Consider the following 20,030-nt stretch of genomic DNA (forward strand, 5'->3'; position numbering starts at 1 on the left):
GTAGTGTTACAGTGTTAAATTATGATGCTTATCAGAAATTGTTCATTGTAATTGTCCAGCATTCATTGTTGTCATGCTTCCATCAATCAAATCAATTGTTATTTTCTTTAAATAATTTATATGTTGTGCCAGACTAATTTAGGGTGTCTCAGTTGCACCTCACAGCACACGATCTGTACTCATCATGTAACAGGATCTCCACTGATTGAGTTGCAGTGTGAATGGAGCTGAATGAACGGCCTGCATTGACACTCATTCATTAGCGCGTCTCGTGTTACCCAATCAGAGCTCTGTGCGCGCCCCCGGTCACTTTAGGAACTGTTGCGTTGGAGACAACCAACACTTTTAAAACCAAACACTTTGGAGTTATTCGGATTGTTCCACTGATGGTGAATTAAAGTAGCTGAGTACCATGAAGCGGCCGGTCCTGTCCGCTCCCCCGGCTGTGTTTGTGGGATCTAAAGGCTGGAGGGACGCCACTGTCCGCTCGATTCTGCGCGCCGAAGATCTTCTGCGTCAAACTCACGCAGATCAGCTGCACTCCTCTACACGCTACCGCAGCCACAGCGCTGGGACATTTAACGTTACCCACAGACTTCCTCAGTTGACAGCTTACAGTGTGAACAACAGCGTCGAGAAGGACCACAATGAGAGTGACTCGGAAAAGAAAGACGAATTCCGACCTAAATCCACTGGAACCATGGTAAAGTGCATCAGAAATTGATATAATGGCTGGTTTGTTTAAAAAAAATAAACCAATAAAGCAGCAAAGTGCCTATTTGTTAATAAAACAACAATTTAATTTAAGTTTTTGTCGATTTATATTAGCTTTAATGTCCTCGAGGCGGCACTGTATTATTGTGAATACAATTTTGAGGCGCTCTGAGTGAACTTAAAAATTTTAATTTTCTCATAATATTATATTGTCCATGGTGGTGTGAAAAATAATATTCCAATTCTTTTGCAAAACTGATGCGTTCCCTTGAGAAATGTTGTGTTTGTTCATAAAACGTTTGCGTTTGCTTAAAAAAAACGTTCGCGTTCCAAGAGAAAGCAAAAGCTTTGGAATATAATTTTTTACGCTGTAATTTACATGAAATTAAAATATATCGACCATTATAGCCTTTACACTAGATATTTTATTTGGTATTTAACAATGAGAAACCCGTTAAAGTAAACCATTAGGCCTAAATTTTAAAATATATCAAAATAGAAAGTTGTTTTAAATAGTAATAATATTTTATACTATTAATGTTTTACTGTATTTTTGTTTTTAATCAAATAAATGCAGTCTCGGTGAGCATAATAAAACTAATTTCAAAAACATTAAAAAATGTATGTACATTAATATATGATAAGACTAAAAATAGGACTCAGAGTTGTATTTACTGTACATGTTCATTAGAAGTACATTCCAAATTCCAACAATATGATAAAAAATTGTTTTTCTTTCACAGCTCACTTCTGGAGTCATGAGCAGGCCGTTCCCCCCGCCGGCCCTGCGTGATCAGAGTGCAGTCATCAGCACCGGTATGACGGGTGAATATATGCGGGGTGTGAGAGAGGTGGAGGGTCACCTGTGCAGACAAGCAGGTAGGGTCACACAGGAGGGCACCAGGGTGGAGCATCAGAGGGAACAACTGGAAAAATTGCTCCGCAGTCTAAGGAAAGCATTGCTGGTCAATCAGCAAAGTGCAGACGGAAGGACATTTCGACCGGCCACCACAGAGACAGTACAGTATAGAGTATACAGTAAAAATGACTGGTAGTCTAATTTAAAATGACCCCATAAGAGGTTAATGAGATCAAATGTGGACTTATTTATATATTACATATCCTTGTTGAAAAATAAAGAGTGCAAAATCATGGCCTCCACTCTATGTTTTGTCAAGATACTGGATGGAGCTGATGATCTTCTACACAAAGAACGAAGAGGCCTGAATGTGCTAAAACAAGAACTGGAGAGCAGGTTGAGAAAGACTTTGACTCAACAACAGGTGAAAAATAGGCTTTGCTGGATTTATAATATGTTGATATTTTTAATGCCTACAATGTAATGTTTTCACACCACTGTTCAGGCCACTGTTTTGACAGTTTAATTTATAAAATACTATCTAGTCTAAAGATAAACTATATAATCTGAATTTTAATTTATGCACAAAATTATGTATAAAAAGACCCCCAAAAGTTTGGGGTCCATACGATTAAAAAAAAAAAAAAAAAAAAAAAAACAATATATATATATATATATATATATATATATATATATATATATATATAGTTATTTATATATATGTATATAAATATATATAATTTTTTTAATTTAATAAATTAATCAAAAGTGACATGAAAGACATTTATGTTACAAAAGATTTCTATTTTAAAGATTTTCTATTTTAAATGTTGTTCTTTTAACCTATTCAGAATCATGGTTTGCACAGCTATTGACTCTTAACTTTTGAACAAGTTCTGGACGATACACTAAATATAATTTTGCATTAGCAAATGAACTGTCTCAAGTTGAACTTACATGTTCAGTAGAATTAAAAAATTTCATCAGGACTAAAAAAAAAAAAAGATTATGCTGTATTCTGTTTTTTATTTTATTTTTATTTTGAGGCTTTGGCTGAGAGCAGTAAGCAGTTGTTGGATTGTGCCTTTGAGAGATCCAGAGTAACAGAGCTGCTTCCCCAGCATGGCTCACTCTCAGCGGGTGTGAAAACGTACCCTTCTCCCCTCTCACTGAAACCTGACCCCGCTGGACCGTTCACTCCAGGTACCCCGGGCCACTTTTATCTTAAAGTCTCTCACCCTACCTTTGTCTCTTTGTCACCCAAGCTTGCATGCAGACAGCGATCGACCGCTGGTACCTAATCTCACTCTGTCTGTCACTAAGAGTGCAAACAGGCTTTGGATTCTTCATCAACAGTACTACGTGAATCTCAGCAGCTCAGAGAGAACATTTCACAAGTCATGAGTGATGTCATCAGAAAGCAAACCGATATGCACCGTTCAGCCAGCAAGGCCCTGCTGAACAAAATCACTGAAACTATCAACCTTGAGGTGAGTGATTAAAGTGGAGAGTGGAAGGAATACTAAATTATGATTTGTAGACCCAGACTAAATTCTGCAGAGTGAAACTGAATGTGGCAATATGTTAAATGTTGATAATATATTCTTTTACACAAAAATATTAAGCAGTACAAGTTTTTTAAAATGAATAGGAATGTTTGTGACTGTCCCATAGACTGCCAAGTAAATTACATTTTTCAGACTTTTCTGGACCTTGACAGTGTAACTAACTTGGCAGTCTATGGGACAGTCACAAGCCTCCCAGTTTTCTTCCAAAATATGTTAAATTGTGTTCCGAAGATGAACAAAACTTTTATGGGTTTGGAACGACATGGGGGTAAGTGATTAATGACAAAATTTTCATTTTGGGGTGGAGTATCCCTTTAAGGATCTTGTGACACTGAAGACTGCGGTAACGGCTGCCGAAAATTCAGCTTTGCCATCAGAAATAAATTACATTTTAAAATGTATTCAAATAGAAAACACTTATTTAGACTAATAATATTTCTGTTTTCACTGTATCTGTATTTTTGCTCAAATAAATGCAACCTTGGAGAGCCTTCTTAGAAGAGACTTCTAAAAAAAAAAAAAAAAAAAAAAAAAACCCTTACAAATCTTACAGACGTTAGAACAGTGGTGTATACTAAAAACATATGCAATGGACAGGAAATAATGATGGACACTGAAAGGCTGTATGGATTTGCAGAACATTCTCCAGAGGTCCAATAAATATTCAAAAGAGCAGAAATAAATGAAAATGGAAGGAATGTTTTGCAGGCACAATTACAAACATAATGCATTTGCTCTGCTCCTACTTTGTATTTGAAGATAAAAATGATATTTATATAAAATAAAAAAAAATTTTTTACAATATTACACTATACACGTATATATACAGGTATTTCTTCTTCCTCACAGCAACATCTGACACTGAGCTCAGCTGCCACTAGACAGGCCATTTACCGCAAACAGAGACAGATGCAATGTGCTGGCTACAGTCTTGGCAGAGCTATGGTATCTTTTTATTTATAGACTGTGGTACTAATTTACTACCAAAGTGACTTTCATGTACCCACTAAAATTAATCTTAAAGTGCTGCTAAAAATCCTACATTCTGCATAATGTTACCATTCTTTTCATGACTTTTCACTCACTGATTAATGAAGATGAATTCCTTCCTTGCAGGGCCCAGTCTGCAGTGCTGATCTTTACTGTCGTGAGAGATTGAGCAGGCCTATGACTCAGCTGTATGGGCGGCATTCAAGTGTTGGGCTGCCAGAATCCGACCTCCTAACACAGGTCAGAGCATTGGATGTCATCTAACATTCAGAACATTCCTCTATGATCTGTCAATCATAAAATGCTATACTTCCTAATCTTTGTTTCCTAACCTAACTTGAAATTTTTTTTTGTATATGCAGTAACAGTTAGACAATATACAGTACATTAAAAAAACACTATGACAGTAAAACGGTTTATAATTTAATTTAAACAATCATGTAAAGCACAAAGAGTACATCATATTTTTAAAACGTAAAGGTGTAAGTAAAGATACACAATCTACATATTGTTCAAAAGGTTGGGGCCGGTAATTTTTTTTGTTAGTCTCTAATGTTCAACAAGGCTGCATTTAAAATGCTGTAAATGGTAATAGTGTGAATTATTATTAAAATTTAAAATGACTGTTCTATTTTAATATATTTTAAAACCATTTATTTCTGTGATTTGCAGCAGCTATTTCTCCAGTCTTCATTCACATGATCCTTCAGATATCATTCATATGCTGATTTGCTACTCAAGAAACATTTATCATCAATGTTGAAAGCAGCTGTGTGAAAACCAATTTTTCAAGATTATTTGATGAATAGAAAGTAAAAAAAAAAAATGGAACAAATTGAAATACAACTTGTAATAACATAATGGTCTTTACTGTCACTTTTGGTAATTTTAATGCATCCTTGTTGAGGAAAAGCATAAATAAAAATTTCTTTAAATAAAAAAAAAAGTACTGATCCCAAACCTTACAACTGTAGTGTAAGCTTTGTTTACCACAGTGTGAACTGTTAACATACATTTGCCTTATACTCTCAGGGCAGTACTATGCTCCGGAAACATCTAGAATCCTCAGGGAAAGAGATTACAGAGCTGCAGGTCGTTCATCAGCAGCTGGAGGATGACAAGTATGGAAAGCGTGCCGCAGCCAGTGTGGACTCTGCTGTGGTCAGACTGCGGCAAAGACTCGTACATCCCCAGTCTGTCCGGCCTGCAACCAGTTAAAACTCTACTGACAGAAAGTTTAACAAAGATGGTGCTTCACCTTCTAAAAGCAGAAATCTGGGGTATTTCTAAGTTACCTGTGGTGTTTGTAAAATAAGGGTATGGTGATTGTTAGTCATTTGAATAATATTCAGTAAACACACATGCAAAAACGTGTGACAGGTGTCTGAATATGTTTAAGATTGTCAACAAACAGAATGAAACTCCAGTATTATTCAAATACTAGAGCCACAATAATAATACAGTAATAATCTGATTTTAAGGTTTTTGACTGATGATTTGCTATCTCCACCAAAGCCTTAAATAAATATTTGTAGTGTGGTACAATTCTGATACACTTCACCACTAAGCAGAGTCGGAGTCATGATCTTGAGAATACAGAAACATGGTCTAGATCTTGACTTATGGTCTCAGACAAGACTGCAGTCTATTTCCATTGTACTAAAAGTGATAATTACCTCAACCAATCAATGACAGGTTATCATCATCATTACAGACAATTCAGAAAAACAGGCTTTGCAAAAAAATATATATGCTGTTTTCTCTCTATTTCAGTTCTTTCAAATGAACAGCCTGGTCTTGCTCTTGAAGGTCAGATCTTGTCTCCAACTCTGCCAGTAAAACACAGCAACGTCTCTTTAACACTAAAACACATAAAACTGTGATACACATATAAATGCACATCATTTCTCCTGTGATATGATGCCTTGCCGATGATTTGAATTGTGTTGAATGAGTCTTATCTGTGTCTCCAGACTCTTCCTCTCTTTCAGCACTTTCTTCTCCTCTTCCTTTAATATTTCTCTCTCCTTCTTCACTCTCTTCTCCTCTTCTCTCAATTTCCCCATCTTCTCCTCAAACAGCTGCAGCTCCTCCTCAAACTGCTCTTTCTCTTTCGCCAGTCTGTCTGTCAGTTCAGCATGCTCTTTTTCTCTCTGCTCCAGTTCTTTCTGCTGCACAGCCTCAGTCCCGCTGACCATGCCACACTCCACACTCTGCTGTGGAGACAGTGATACAGGTAGTGTAAAGTGTAAATAGCAAGGAATAGTTCACCTAAAAATGAACATTTGCTGAAAATTTACTCATCCTCAGGCCATGTAGATGAGTTTGTTTCTTCATCGGAACAAATTTAGAGAAATTTAGCATCACATCCCTTGTTCACCAGTGGATCCTCTGCAGTGAATGGGTGCCGTCAGAATGAGAGTTGAAACAGCTGATAAAAACACCACAATAATCCACACAGATTAAAAATAGTCCAAATAGTTCTAAACAAATATGCTGGTGGACTTTGATGTGAGAGGACAGCAGGAATTATTGCTTGTGGATTATTGTGATGTTTTTATCAGCTGTTTGGACTCATTCTGGCGGCACCCATTCACTGCAGAGGATCCACTGTTGGACAAGTGATGCAATGCTAAATTTCTCCAAATCTGTTCCAATGAAGAAACAAACTCAGCTACATCTTGGATGGCCTAAGGGTGAGTAAATGTTTAGTAACATTCTTAATTTTGGGTGGACTATTCCTTTAAGAGCCTGGAACATGCATTATATAATACCCATATGTAACTATCACATTCTAGATAAACATGCTGTAAGAAAAACTGCCACACCCACCCTTTTGACATCATAATCATTTGTAAGAGTTGCGGGCGGAGCTTCTCCCTCAAGGAGGAGGAGATTTTGAACTTCAAAGCAGCTGTCTTGGATTATTATTGCAGCCGAAAAAAAAACAATGATATGTATACATTATACAAACAAATAAACATTTAGATTTATTATAAGTTAATCAATGGCTCACACCTGCAGACTATACAGTATGTGGATTAAGTTGTGAACACCCTCCGCTACCTGGATTGGTAGAGAAAATGCACATATTCCATGTATTATAATCATATATGCTAAACAGACAAAATAGACCTCATTCATGATGCATGAGCAGAATTTCTATTATTACATAAATTGTTCCACTGAATTGAATGGGGCAATTTGTATAAGAATGGTTTTACAAACAATTAACATAGATATCATTATATTCTTGTGTTTCAAAAATATGTTCAAATATGTAGTAAACTGCTTGCCAATGTGTTTACCTTTAAATAAGTCTGGTGTGCGGGGCTTATTGGGGCTATTGTGAGAGGCCCCACCCCTGTTCCTACCAAAGCACTCCTTCTGCTCCGACTTGGTAAATTTTGTTCGATATCTGGAAAGAAAAATGCTGGACAGTGAAAAATACTCCTGTAAAGTGGTTCATTTTAACAATAATGAAATTATTTTCTGTTAGACATCACTCTGAGTGTTAATCATTTCATTACTCACTGTTTGCTCTTTCCTGGCCTAAGTTGTCATGGTTACTTGGTGACCATATGCAAGGAAAAAGCCAAGTCAACAAAGTGATAGCCAGCTTCACAACTGGGGGAAAAAAGACTTTGGTGAAGATCAGTACAGCCTGACTGTGCGTCTACAGAGAGAAAGACAGATACATTACCCTCTTCCTGTGCGTCAGACAGTAATGTGACACCTTGAGGGATGTTTTCAGGGTGTGGTTGAATGAGAAGCCGGCAAGTAGCCAAACTCCATCTACCAGTCCCTCTACAGATATTTAACTTCTCCTCAATAACAGAGCACAGCCGCTGGTCCAGAGAAAACAGCGCCTCTACACACACACAGACAAACACAAGCAATCAGACATAAGGAATGATAAAGTCATGCACAGGTGGATGGAAAGATGGATGGATGTGTACCTTGTAACTTCTGTATCTTTTTGACTTTGATTTCCCCATCATTCTTCTTAGTCTGATCATCAGGAAGGCTGAAACAAATACAAATATACACTGTTTAAAGATTTAAGGTTTTTGAAAGAAGTATCTTATACTGCATTTATTTGATCAAAAATACAGTAAAAACATTAATATTGTGAAATAGTATTATAATTTTTGAAATGTAATTTATTCCTGTGATGCAAAGCTGAATTTTCAGCATCATTGCTCCAGTCTTCAGTGTCACATGATCCTTCAGAAATCATTCTAATATGCTGATTTGATTTCTGCTGATTTTGATAGGTCTAACGCACCTATCAGCAGCCTGTCTCAGCAGTGTCATCCATGTGTTGCGTTCCTCACGAGTTTGTGTGTGTATCTCGTACATCTCAGGCCCCACAGAGCAATCGCCACTGATCAGAAACAATCCTCTCTCCTGATTGGCTATTTCCCTCACAATGAGCCTTTGCAGGGGCATCACAGATGGCTTCTGCTCCTGAAGACGCAATGTATTTAAAAGTGAATTCATATTTTGATTTCTTAAGTGCACTAACACTTGCTTAGGGATAGAAAAACACAATATATTGTATATATTTTGTATATATATTTCTGTACCAGTGCAGCAAAGACAAACTTCTGCTCTTTCTCCTGAAGGAAAGCCAAAACATCTGTGAGGAGCAGCGCAAGAACATCTGTAAAATAGAGAAAGAGACACTGGGAATGGAATAAAATAATACATTAATGAAAAAAATAAACACACATGGCAGTAGGACCTCTCAGTCTGCCAGAGGTGGTCCTACAGGTCAGCGCTGAAGTGTGTGTGAGAGTTCGGTGTGTTTTCTGCAGGTCTTGCTTGCCGAAGATCTCTCCGTTCTTTAGGCGAGTGCAACTCTTGTTGTCTAGGCGACTTATGATATCTTGTAGTTTCTCTGCGCGCTGGTAATCTCCCACACGTCGCTCCACCTCCTCTATCAATCCCCGGAGACCCTCCAGTGCCACTGCAATATCATAGCGCTCAGCACTGCCATCTACAGGAGTGACAGTACAGCACAGCACAAGAGTGATCATTCAGATCTCTCTCTGAATCATTATGAAATATTATGTCTCAGATTGCACTATGCAAATACACTGTGCAACGTGCAAATTCATATGTATATTTGACTTCCATTACACAAATGATCAGTTAAATATGAATAACAATTAAATTTTATATAGTAATCGACATTAACAATGATAATAATATTAACAAGTATTATTATTATTAACTGTAATTATTTAAATGTAATATTTATTCATATTTAACTGATCACTCTTTTAATTTATCTTATGAAAAGATGGATATACCATCAGTGTGCTGAAGGAGTCAATAATAATAATAACAATAATAATAATCTGTTTTCATTATATAAATTATGTAAATATGAATGATCAGTTAAATATGAATAAAAAATGACTTTTAAATTAAAATTAATAGTAACTGACATTAATAATAATATAAATGATATTTATTCATATTTAACTTATCATTAAATTTACATTTAACAATACAATTTACCAGCTTCTACAAAGATGTATTTACCTTCAGTGTGTTGAAGGAGTCTCTCTACCAGAACAGGGTACTTTGTGATTCTCTGGGTAACAAGCAACAGGAATTCTGGGATTTCACGCCGTTTGATGACAGAGTTGTTACTCTGCTGCTGTAGAAGCAACAAATACAGTCATCATCAGAAAACTGTTCCGTATGAGTGTGTTCCCATATGCTTAATCAACTTACTCTGAGAAATAACTGTAGTTTCCTGTTGCTCTGTAGAAGTTGCTTATAAATTTTCAGTGCTTCTGGATGCCGACTGCAGAAATCACCGTACAGCTCTATCATCTGAGAAGCATTTCGGCCTGAAAACTACATACGCAATTGCTAAATGAACCTAAGGTAAGTGTTAAACTTGTTCAGCCACAATATGTAAATTGATCAATTTCAAGTCTTTAAATGTTCGGGTTCTCACTTGCCTGTTGACACAGAATATCGCCAATTTGCCGTATGATGTAGTTCTTGTGCTTTCCTGGGTGAACAGATGCCCTCTGTCTGGTCTCCATGTCTATAAGAAAGTTTTTATGCAAATCTAAGAGCTCATCCAGTCTGGGGAAAATCTGAGTGATCACGTCCTGCTCCAGCTGCACTTCCTCCAACAGTCCCCGCCTCAAAACATCAGCCATAACAGAGAGAGTCTGGACATGGTGAAATTCTGTCTGCATCAGCTCTGCAACAAACACATCACTAACAGATCAAATTAAGCTCAACTAGAGCATCCAAACTTTTGATATCCAAACATATTAATCTAAAACAGGCTTTGCAGCCATAATTACTGACCATAGATGATCTCCTGTCTCTTGACCATCTTTTTGTCTAGCGTCCTACTGAATTCATTGTCCACGATAGCGCTCCAAGATTCAGCCGAGTAGTCAAATGATATGTGAGCTGAAGAATCAGTAGAATCTGGCAAAGAGATGATAAAAGTGTTTAAAAAAAGACTACAATTCCACAAAAAAATCTCATGTAACCTAACATTAAGAACATCAAACTCCAAAATTCCCAATCAAAAAAAAAAACAAAACAAAATAAAAAATTAAAAAAATAAATAAAATAAAATAAAATAAAAATCACACACAAGTTATATTTACTTGCTTTGTTGTTATTTTTAGAGATCAACAGCAGGGTTATAATAGTTGGTTAAAACTAAAACCATAAACATATTTTATTTACATTATATAAAAAAATCTAAAAAACTAAAATACATTTAATAAAGGTAATATATATATATATATATATATATATATATATATATATATATATATATAATATATATAGTGCAAAACACACATTTAATATATTAATTATACATTGAGAATATTTATAAATTATAGGATTCATTTAATGTATTACTATATTTGATTTCAGCTAGTTTTATTTCAGATACTTTAAGCAAGTTAAAATTGATACAAAATTAAGAAGAACAATATAGACAATATAACAAAAACACAGCAAAATAAACTAAAACTAATTAAAAATATAAAAACTAATTTTAAAAAATGAGTAAAAACTATTATAGTATCTCAATGATACTCAATAGCCCCTGTTCCCATTTAATTTCATTGTATGGAAAAAAATCGGGCAGGAAATTCTGCACCTTTTGATTTCCACAGAAGAAAGTAAGTCATACAGGTTTGGAATGACTGGATGAACTCACTAGAGGTGGGGCTTCCAGAAGAACAACCAATAAAAGACTTGCTCTTCCGTAGAGTGAAATCATGGCCACACCCCTCACTGTTACTCCGCTTTCTGATACAGAAACATACAAAGCATCTCAAAATGTAAACATTAGTGACAAAGACAAATTAAGCTTATGGAAGACATAAACAGACCTGTGTGACATGGAGGTGTCATTGACCAGAGACAGGGATGGAGAACTTTGACTAGATGAGTCTGTTAATGAAATATAAATCATCACATGAGCTCTACATGTCATGGTTGGTTATAATTTAATTTCAGAGTAACATGATTGTCTCTCTCACATAGTAATATTGAAGAGTCAGCGCTTTTCAGAAGTGCCTGGTGAGGATTCTGGGTTATGGAAATAAATGCAATCACATATCATAGATTCAAGCACACTTGTAAGTGAAGTGTCATATTTTTAATACACAAACACTCACCTTTACACACAGAGGTGCAGAGTCACAGCAGGCCTTATGAATGATCATGGAGCAGTCTGGACAGAAATAAAGCCAGTATAGACTTTTGGTATAACAAATATTTTTGCATAAATGTAAAAATATATATGTATGTACAAGAAACACACACTTACATGTGCACTGCTGTGGATCATCACTGTCAGCTCCTTCACAGACTACACAAGCTGCTTTAACAGGCTGCTGCGGTAGGCAGAGCTGGTGCAAAGCTGAGGAAACCTCTGCATTTACCTGTGAACAAACACATATTACAGCATGTTTCCTCAGGAAATTCATATAATGTGCCTAATTACAGAAATCACCACCAATCATGACATCTCTTGATGACAACGGCGGAAAGAAAGTTAAAAAAACAAATTGCAAATTCAAATTCATGATTTTTTTTTTAAGAATACTGTATTGTTATGAAACATTGTAAATACATGTTGTACAAAGCCAGTCTAAATATAAATACTGAAAATAAACATTGAATAAAACATATATATTGAAAAAATATATATTTAAAAAAAATGAAAATATATTTTGTTTAAACCTTCAATTTGCAAAATGTGTTATTTATACGTCATAGAAAATAAAAACATTTTCTATATATTTTATATACACTTCATCCTTATCTATTTTTTATTTATTATATTAAAAATAAACACAAATGGCAGATTATACATATGCAATTTTTTCCCTTAAATTTTCTGAAAAAAAAAAAAAAACCCATCAAAATTTTTATTTCCAGACTTACATTTAACTTAAGTCTGGTGTACAGTACAAGAAGTCTCTTTAACCATCTTTCTCTCACCTTGTTTTTTATTTTGGTGTTGACCATCCGGCTCCTCAGAAAGCTTAGTGTTCGACTCACTTTATATTTCTCTGTCTCACTTTTGGATGTAGGGATGAATTTCTCTTTCTCTTCTTCTTCTGACTTGTTACACCACATACTAGGAATTAAGAAATAAATAGTGAAACATAGTTAAGCATCTAAAATAAGTATTTAAGAAAGAATATTATGCATTCATGACTGTATGCATGGGTGTGAGAGATCAAATACCGTCTGGTCTCTGTGGATGTTTCTTCACTGATGAAGGGGAACGGCCCTAGAAACACACACACACACACACAAAAAAAAAAAAAAAAAAAACGTCTTGCAAACTAGTATACTTTATTTTGTGTATGTCTCAATAACTAATGCAGGTACACACAGGAATAAAGAGAGTCAAACACACCGTCCTGTGGACTATAGATGGGTAATTTCTCTTGGACTGGAAAGTCTTGTTCAGATGCCGTAGAGTCTGATTCAAACTCAAAAGAGTCAAATGATTCCTGAGGATAAATTGACTAATGAAAAAAAAAAAGATTTTTCTTGATACACATTGCATGCATGATTCTAGATACTACACATTCACAAAAAGCCTTTATGAATAAATGTTTACCTCACCTGATCCTCACCAGCCTGCAGAGTGTTGATGCTGTTCGTTATTGTAACGCTGGAGTCAGTGAGAGAACTGGATGTTGAATCAGTATGAGCTGTGAGTCCATCAACTAAAACACAAGTACGAATTCTAAAGTCAAGATAGATGTCAGATAATCATTAGATAATCATAATTTCAACAGTTAATAGAGGTTTACAGAGAGTCCTAATTTTTAAATACACTTTCTGTATATCTGTTGGTCTGTCAACTGTAGAAAATGTCAAGAACATTCTTTATTATTAGTCTAGCCATTTAATTTTCCCTTCTAAAAATAATAAGGGGAGGAACGTTCAACTTTATTAAAAAAGTTCTTTATTGGGAGTCTTATGAATGTTTCAAAAGTTGCCCTAGACAACTAGCAGGTACAATACTCTTTTGACTGAACTTTTTTGACTTTTCAGTGGACATAAATTATGTATTTTAAACATGTTATGTACTTTTGAAAGCACCTTTACAATATAATTACAGAAGCCATTAAATATTGTGTTATACTTGACTGATGTAAACACCTCCAATCTCAAAATAACTTTGTAAAGATAAACATTTACCAGAGTCGTCAGATGATAAAAGATCCTCATCTTCATCCTGACTGGAATTATTAACCCATACCTTTAAAAAAGCAGGACTAAAAATGAGAAATGAAACAGTAGCGTTCAAATTTCACTACAAACAGTAAAACTATCCAGCGTCACTTTCGACTAGGGTTAAGTGTTAGCGAAGATATTTTATTGAGTATGCAGCAGCAGGATTGCGTTGACAGTTGCTACAATGTTATATTTTCCTTGACAATATTTCGTCAGGCAAGTCGCGTGTCCCAAATGCTACTGTATTTCAGATGTTTAAAATCATATACCGATGCCCGAATCGTGAATGAATTAGTTGAATCACATGAGTCGTTTCTTTTTTTAATGAATTGATCTCAAATTGGTTCACTGAACAACTGTATCGTGTGGAGCGGTTTCTCAATGAACGGTTCGCGATTCATTTGAATCATTTCGAAGTTCACTCGAGTCACGATTGGAAGTTCAAGGTAATTCAGTATCTTCTTTTAAGAATTTATGAAGGTACTATTTAAAAAAAAAAAAACACACTTAGTGTATATATTTTGGTTAACTAACTGTTATTCTTTGTGAGAAATGTCAAGAACATTCTTCATTATTTTAGTCATTTAATTGTTTCGTTCTAAAACCAAAATAAAATAGGTTCAAGATTCTATCTGAATTATTCAGATAGTTCACTAATGCTGAATAGTCTTGAGCGGTTTATATATACTGTGTAGTTAGTGTAACTAGCTAATTTCTCTAAAGACTAGCAGTCATCTAACATATCCAATTTTTCAGTAGAGGACTAGTAGTTTTGGTAGTTAGGCTAAATATTTCAGTCTGTCACAGCCACTTACATTGTGAAGCAGAGAGTATGGAGATCCTTAATAAGGGGTGGATAAAAATGGGAGAGAAAAAAGAAGAAAGTTTATAGAGCTGCCATCATACATTCATCAGGAACTTGAGCTAGATAATATACAGTCAGCCTTGTGAATGTAATTTTCATAATCAAAGGAGAAACATTAACCTGAGAATGAAAACGGAGTGTTGCTTTCAGCTCTTCTGTCTGTATCCACTCTCAGACCTTTGATCTGAGATTGCATAAAACACATACAGACAAAAAATAAATAAAAAATCTTTATTATCTTGCTTCTTCAAAGCAAATTCAGTGCTAAACTTATTCAAATCCAAATAATTTTATTCAGTCAATTTTAATTCAAAATTTATATCTGTGTGACCTTTAACCTCTATTATCTGACCTTGTTTAGTAGAGCAGAATCTTTCACATACTCTCGCAGCAGTAATATGGATGACTGAAAGGTCTTTGTAGTAGGACAGGACTCGGATACACACACAGACAGAGACAGCATCCCAGAGGCGTGGCTAAACCTGAGGAGGTGGGATTTACCGGCCCACACCTGTGACACGCCTGCCAGGGGCGTGGATAATGGATTAGGAGGGCTGATAGAGAAAGTGTGCAAGGAGAAAAATAAAGTTATTTGTGTTGCTTATGAAATATATAAGTCTTTTGAATCCAATCAGTAGCTTTGCGTGAGAAACACACCAAAAGTCTTTTTGTTTAAAATGAGTGAAAATGGCTTACATTTCTGGCTTTTTGTCACACATAGTTATCATTTGGCTTTAAAAGACATATATTAAATATAGTACATATAGTTTAATCCAAATAATGCAAAGATCTATTTGATTTTTGACTACTGTAGTGACTATTTGCATACTGAGGTGCAAATAACTAATAACTGTAACTGTAGTTAGTAAGTATAAATAGTATCCAATAGTATTTGTACATAAGGGTTGGAATAAGAATACATTACTTCTTAAAGAGTTTTATCAGAGCATGCTGATTGGTCTGTTGGGCCAGCTGAAGGGGCGTGTCCCCATCCTGATTGGCTGAGCAGATAGTCATCAGGGCGCCAGGTTGACAGAGAAGGAACTCGGAGACGCTCACAAAGCCCAGACGCGCACACACATGCAGGAGAGATTCTATGTGCACACACACATTTGTAAATAAATTGCATTTTGATTGCAAATTGCATAGCAAATAGCAAAAATACATTTAAATGACATATTAATTCCACTTTGTCTGTTTGTGAAACTCCTTTAGTGACAGTATACTTTGGACATCCTCATTAATGATCACCACGGTGACCTCTAATCCAATTAGAAATTGACAATTATAATTCCACTGCTCATCTCCGGACATTTGTGTCATCTGGATGTGAAGCAGGAACAGTGAAATCTGATTATGCACACACATCCATACAATACACGGAAGCAGGTGCTGCACTTCCCTTTGCCATCATGCACACACACACACACACACACAAACATACACACATGCATACAATAAATGGCAAACAAACCTTGTGATGACTGTCCGAGAAGATTGTGAGGGGTGTGTAGGTTGGCTAGGGCGAGTGTGACCCTTTGATCCAGATCTGCCCTCACAGAGCTGTCATTCAAAACATATCGACCAATCAGATGTCTGTGCTCAGTGGTGCTGAGACAGTCGCTATGGGTAACCAGGTATTCAGCCAGCTCCTGCGCATTATCCTCCACGTATGTCAGATAAGACACACCCACACACATCACAGTATCATCTGTAAATATATACGCTCGGACACGCACCATCTCTGGCTGGTTATGACCTAAACGCAACAATGGAAATACACATAAATACACATAAATAATCAGTATGAATAGTACCTTGGAAATGTACTATTGGAGGAGAAGTAAAGTAAGAAAAGTTGTTTATTAATCTTTACTATGATTTATATTAATATTATATTATATTATACAGTATATACCCTAGGACAAGAGGTTTGGAAAATGGATTATAATATTTTACATTATATTATTTTATCTCTTTATTATAGTTTTTCACCTGGAACAATGAAATATAGCATTGAGTGAACTCTAGTTTGTAGAACATGTAGTAGAGTTGAGCCCTCTAGAACCACAAAAACCTCTTCCTCCTGAACCGATGGGATCAGTGCAAAAACCTTTGCTTGGCCTTAAACACACACGCACAACATTTAGAACAAAAATAGAATACTTTTATATATTTCATTGTAGACCTGTATAGCAATTCTTTTTCTTAAAGCGCATTAGCAAGATTTTCATCTCAAAAACACAGGCAAAGACAGAAAAGTGTTACTCACATAAATAGGAACCTCTCTTCTGCTTAGCTTCATTGTTTGAAATGACACAAACCTTCAAGAAACAAGTAGAAATGCATTCGTTAACCCCTCAAAAAATATTATACATACTTGAAAAATCCTATGAAATAATGAAGTCACCTAAAAGACCAGAGAGGACTGAAGTCGCTCATACAAATGAGAGCTGAAAACTAGAGACAGAGAATATGGGAGGAGTGAGTGAGGAGGAACAAAGATGGGGAGGAGAAGATTAATGAAACACAAAACAGGGACAAGAAAGATGAATGATAGGCAGATAGGAGTGAGGGATCAGTAGAAATGATGAGCATGTTTAATAATTACTGCCCCATCTCCTTTTGTCATAAAACTGTAAAATTAATTTTCTCTTGCTGACACGACACAGACTTAAACATGCAGAGTCAAGCATTTGGTCTATCTATCTATCTATCTATCTATCTATCTATCTATCTATCTATCTATCTATCTATCTATCTATCTATCTATCTATCTATCTATCTATCTATCTATCTATCTATCTATCTATCTATCTATCTATCTATCTATCTATCTATCTATCTATCTATCTGTGGAAGCAAAAACAATGTAAATGTATCGTCCTAGTTGACAGAGTCTAAAACACAAGTTGCTTTAGTAAGTGTGTGCATGGAAGCAGCGCCATCTTTTGGACAGCACGATCCTTAGAAAAGTTTGTTTTTTAATTTTGCATCGACATTTGTCCACATGAGGCCGCCAGCAGGTAAATTTATCACACGATTGTGATAAAATTCTTGTCTGGCAAAGGCCGAACGAAAAATGAAAGGTTTCAAAAGGATTTTTCCATTTTATGATTTGCTTTGCACACTCATACAACTTTCACGTGGAAAATACGTTATTCAATGGAAATAAACTGCACATGTAAACATATACATAAAATATCTGCAGTAATGTCTATCATGTTTAGGCTACTCTGTGGAAAGAAGCTGCAAAGCAAGAGACAAAAGTGTAAATATATGTAGTATAAATATATAAAAATATAATATAAAATTATGTAAATATAGCCTATGCATTTAATAGGCACATAACATATATATATTTGCATTTTTGTAACACATTAATTTGTGTGTGTCTTATTTGTTATTTGCTCATTTTTAAAAATCGGACCTTGAGTCTGTAATAAAAGCTTGATAATGATGATGATATAATAAAAATATATACATGTAAAAGTAAAATGTTCAGCAGCTATGTTTAGATTTTTTTTTTTTTAAGTGCACTGGAGAAGAAAGCTGTGGCAGTGCATGCTGGGACTGAAAGACGTCTTTGAGCTGTGAACTTTCCCCCACTTATCCAAACTACTCAGTCCCAGAAAACCCACAGCCTGAGACTACTACATATGTTGACCCCTATACTGCACGCGCACACACTCACACTAATGCAAACAAACACACGTACACACACATGCCCTGTTTCTGTTTACTTCTATACTCTACACCAGTCTCCTCACACACCCCCACACATTCTCTGTCTTCAAGCTCCCATATCTGAGTGGGTTGCGGGAAAGTTTGGGAAAAAGTGAAGGAGTAAAAGTGGAGGTTTGCAGAGATTCCTGAGGGTTTTTTTCTAATCTAAAATCACATGCAGGGGCTTAAACATTCCTGGCCCTTTATTCACAGAGAAATGAACTCTTGCTCTCCCTTTCTCTCTTTTTATAACCTACTGTATTCTCATGCCAAACTCCATATCTTATATATACCTTCAGTAGTCATAAAACTCCCTCTCAACTGCCTTAATTTTTTTTTTCTTATGTTTAAGGAAGCCAGATTTCCAGGATTTTTTTTTTCTGTAGTCATTCCCTGCTTGTTTTTAAAATCCGTGAACAATCATATCACTCATGTAATTCCTAATCCTGTGACATGTTTAAAGATCCTAAATGAAAAGTTATGTATTTACACTGATTAGGAACTGCACTGTAAACATTCCGTTCGACGTATTTGTATCCGTCTGGCTCTCCCTGGAAGGTTCCCTTCTGTGTAGCCTGTATGTGGAATTTATGACAGCTTCTGATCAATGGATTTTTGAAGTGAACCTATTGTCTTTGTAAGGGTTATCACAAGAAGTGACCTTTTACTAGTTATGCTCAGCAGTAAACAGCAGTGTTTGCTCAATGAGGTAAACACACAATTCAGGGTCATTCTCTGGGTGTCATATATATATATATATATATATAAACAGTAAAAACTAAAATCTAAAATATGCACAAAATTACAATTAAATATTTTATTTTGCGAATAATATAATATTGATTTTTACCAAGAATTTATATTATTTTATATAGCATATGTACACACACAAAATATGCAAAAAATATTATAATTATATATTATATCATTATGAGAGTAATATAATATAAAAGAGAATCTCATTTAGAATTCATATTGAATAATATTATTTATTATAATATTTTATATTCTATTTGATTTATATATTATATGTGTGATTATATATATATATATATATATATATATATATATATATATATATATATTATTAAATTATTATATTTTAAATATTTTTGTATTTTGTATAGTGAACAACTGATAATTGAGTGAGTATTATGCAGAATCAATGTCAATTTGTTGTAATATATTATGTTTTGAAACTTTCAACCTTATTACCTTTTTGAAAACATAATTATATCCTAACACTTTTAAAGCATGTATTAATTTACATTTACATTTACATTTAATCATTTAGCAGACGCTTTTATCCAAAGCGACTTACAAATGAGATTACACAATGTAATTTAATTCTTAAGATTACACAATGTAATTTAATGAACACACTATTTTTCTTGTTTGGTTTCATAAAATGACTCCTAAAATGTTTTGCAAAGTCAGAATTAATAGCTAAACAGAATGACTATAAATGTCAAAAAAAATTATGTTAGCGACATTTATTAAAATATCAAAAAGACAAATCAAAGGTGCTCTAGGATACTCAAAA

At 34.9% G+C, this 20,030-nt stretch overlaps 2 protein-coding genes across 2 annotated transcripts; one reads left to right on the forward strand and one right to left on the reverse strand.

The window, feature by feature from the left end:
* The first annotated feature begins 241 nt into the window (after positions 1-241).
* On the forward strand, positions 242-5,505 carry LOC109104433 (coiled-coil domain-containing protein 105-like). Its single transcript, XM_042771480.1, has 8 exons — positions 242-703; positions 1,458-1,733; positions 1,893-1,997; positions 2,620-2,776; positions 2,897-3,063; positions 3,991-4,086; positions 4,258-4,371; positions 5,164-5,505. Exons 1-8 carry the CDS (start codon positions 413-415, stop codon positions 5,347-5,349), a joined length of 1,392 nt encoding a protein of 463 aa, XP_042627414.1. The 5' UTR covers positions 242-412; the 3' UTR covers positions 5,350-5,505.
* Positions 5,506-5,633: 128 nt separating this feature from the next.
* Positions 5,634-17,110, reverse strand: LOC109104434 (rho guanine nucleotide exchange factor 28-like). Its single transcript, XM_042771710.1, has 31 exons — positions 17,086-17,110; positions 16,757-16,885; positions 16,236-16,520; positions 15,687-15,855; positions 15,114-15,315; positions 14,882-14,945; positions 14,712-14,737; positions 13,861-13,921; positions 13,279-13,382; positions 13,067-13,163; positions 12,892-12,937; positions 12,643-12,781; positions 11,966-12,080; positions 11,814-11,869; positions 11,676-11,724; positions 11,526-11,586; positions 11,351-11,442; positions 10,474-10,599; positions 10,113-10,363; positions 9,880-10,005; positions 9,685-9,802; positions 8,879-9,133; positions 8,721-8,797; positions 8,420-8,601; positions 8,091-8,158; positions 7,835-8,002; positions 7,666-7,758; positions 7,440-7,549; positions 7,151-7,197; positions 6,964-7,069; positions 5,634-6,347 (listed from the first exon to the last, which is right to left on the reverse strand). The coding sequence occupies exons 1-31, from the start codon at positions 17,108-17,110 to the stop codon at positions 6,033-6,035; spliced, it is 3,762 nt and encodes a 1,253-aa protein (XP_042627644.1). The 3' UTR covers positions 5,634-6,032.
* Positions 17,111-20,030: the final 2,920 nt, after the last annotated feature.

The sequence above is a fragment of the Cyprinus carpio genome, chromosome A15, assembly GCF_018340385.1.
Source record: "Cyprinus carpio isolate SPL01 chromosome A15, ASM1834038v1, whole genome shotgun sequence".
NCBI classification, from domain to species: domain Eukaryota; kingdom Metazoa; phylum Chordata; class Actinopteri; order Cypriniformes; family Cyprinidae; genus Cyprinus; species Cyprinus carpio.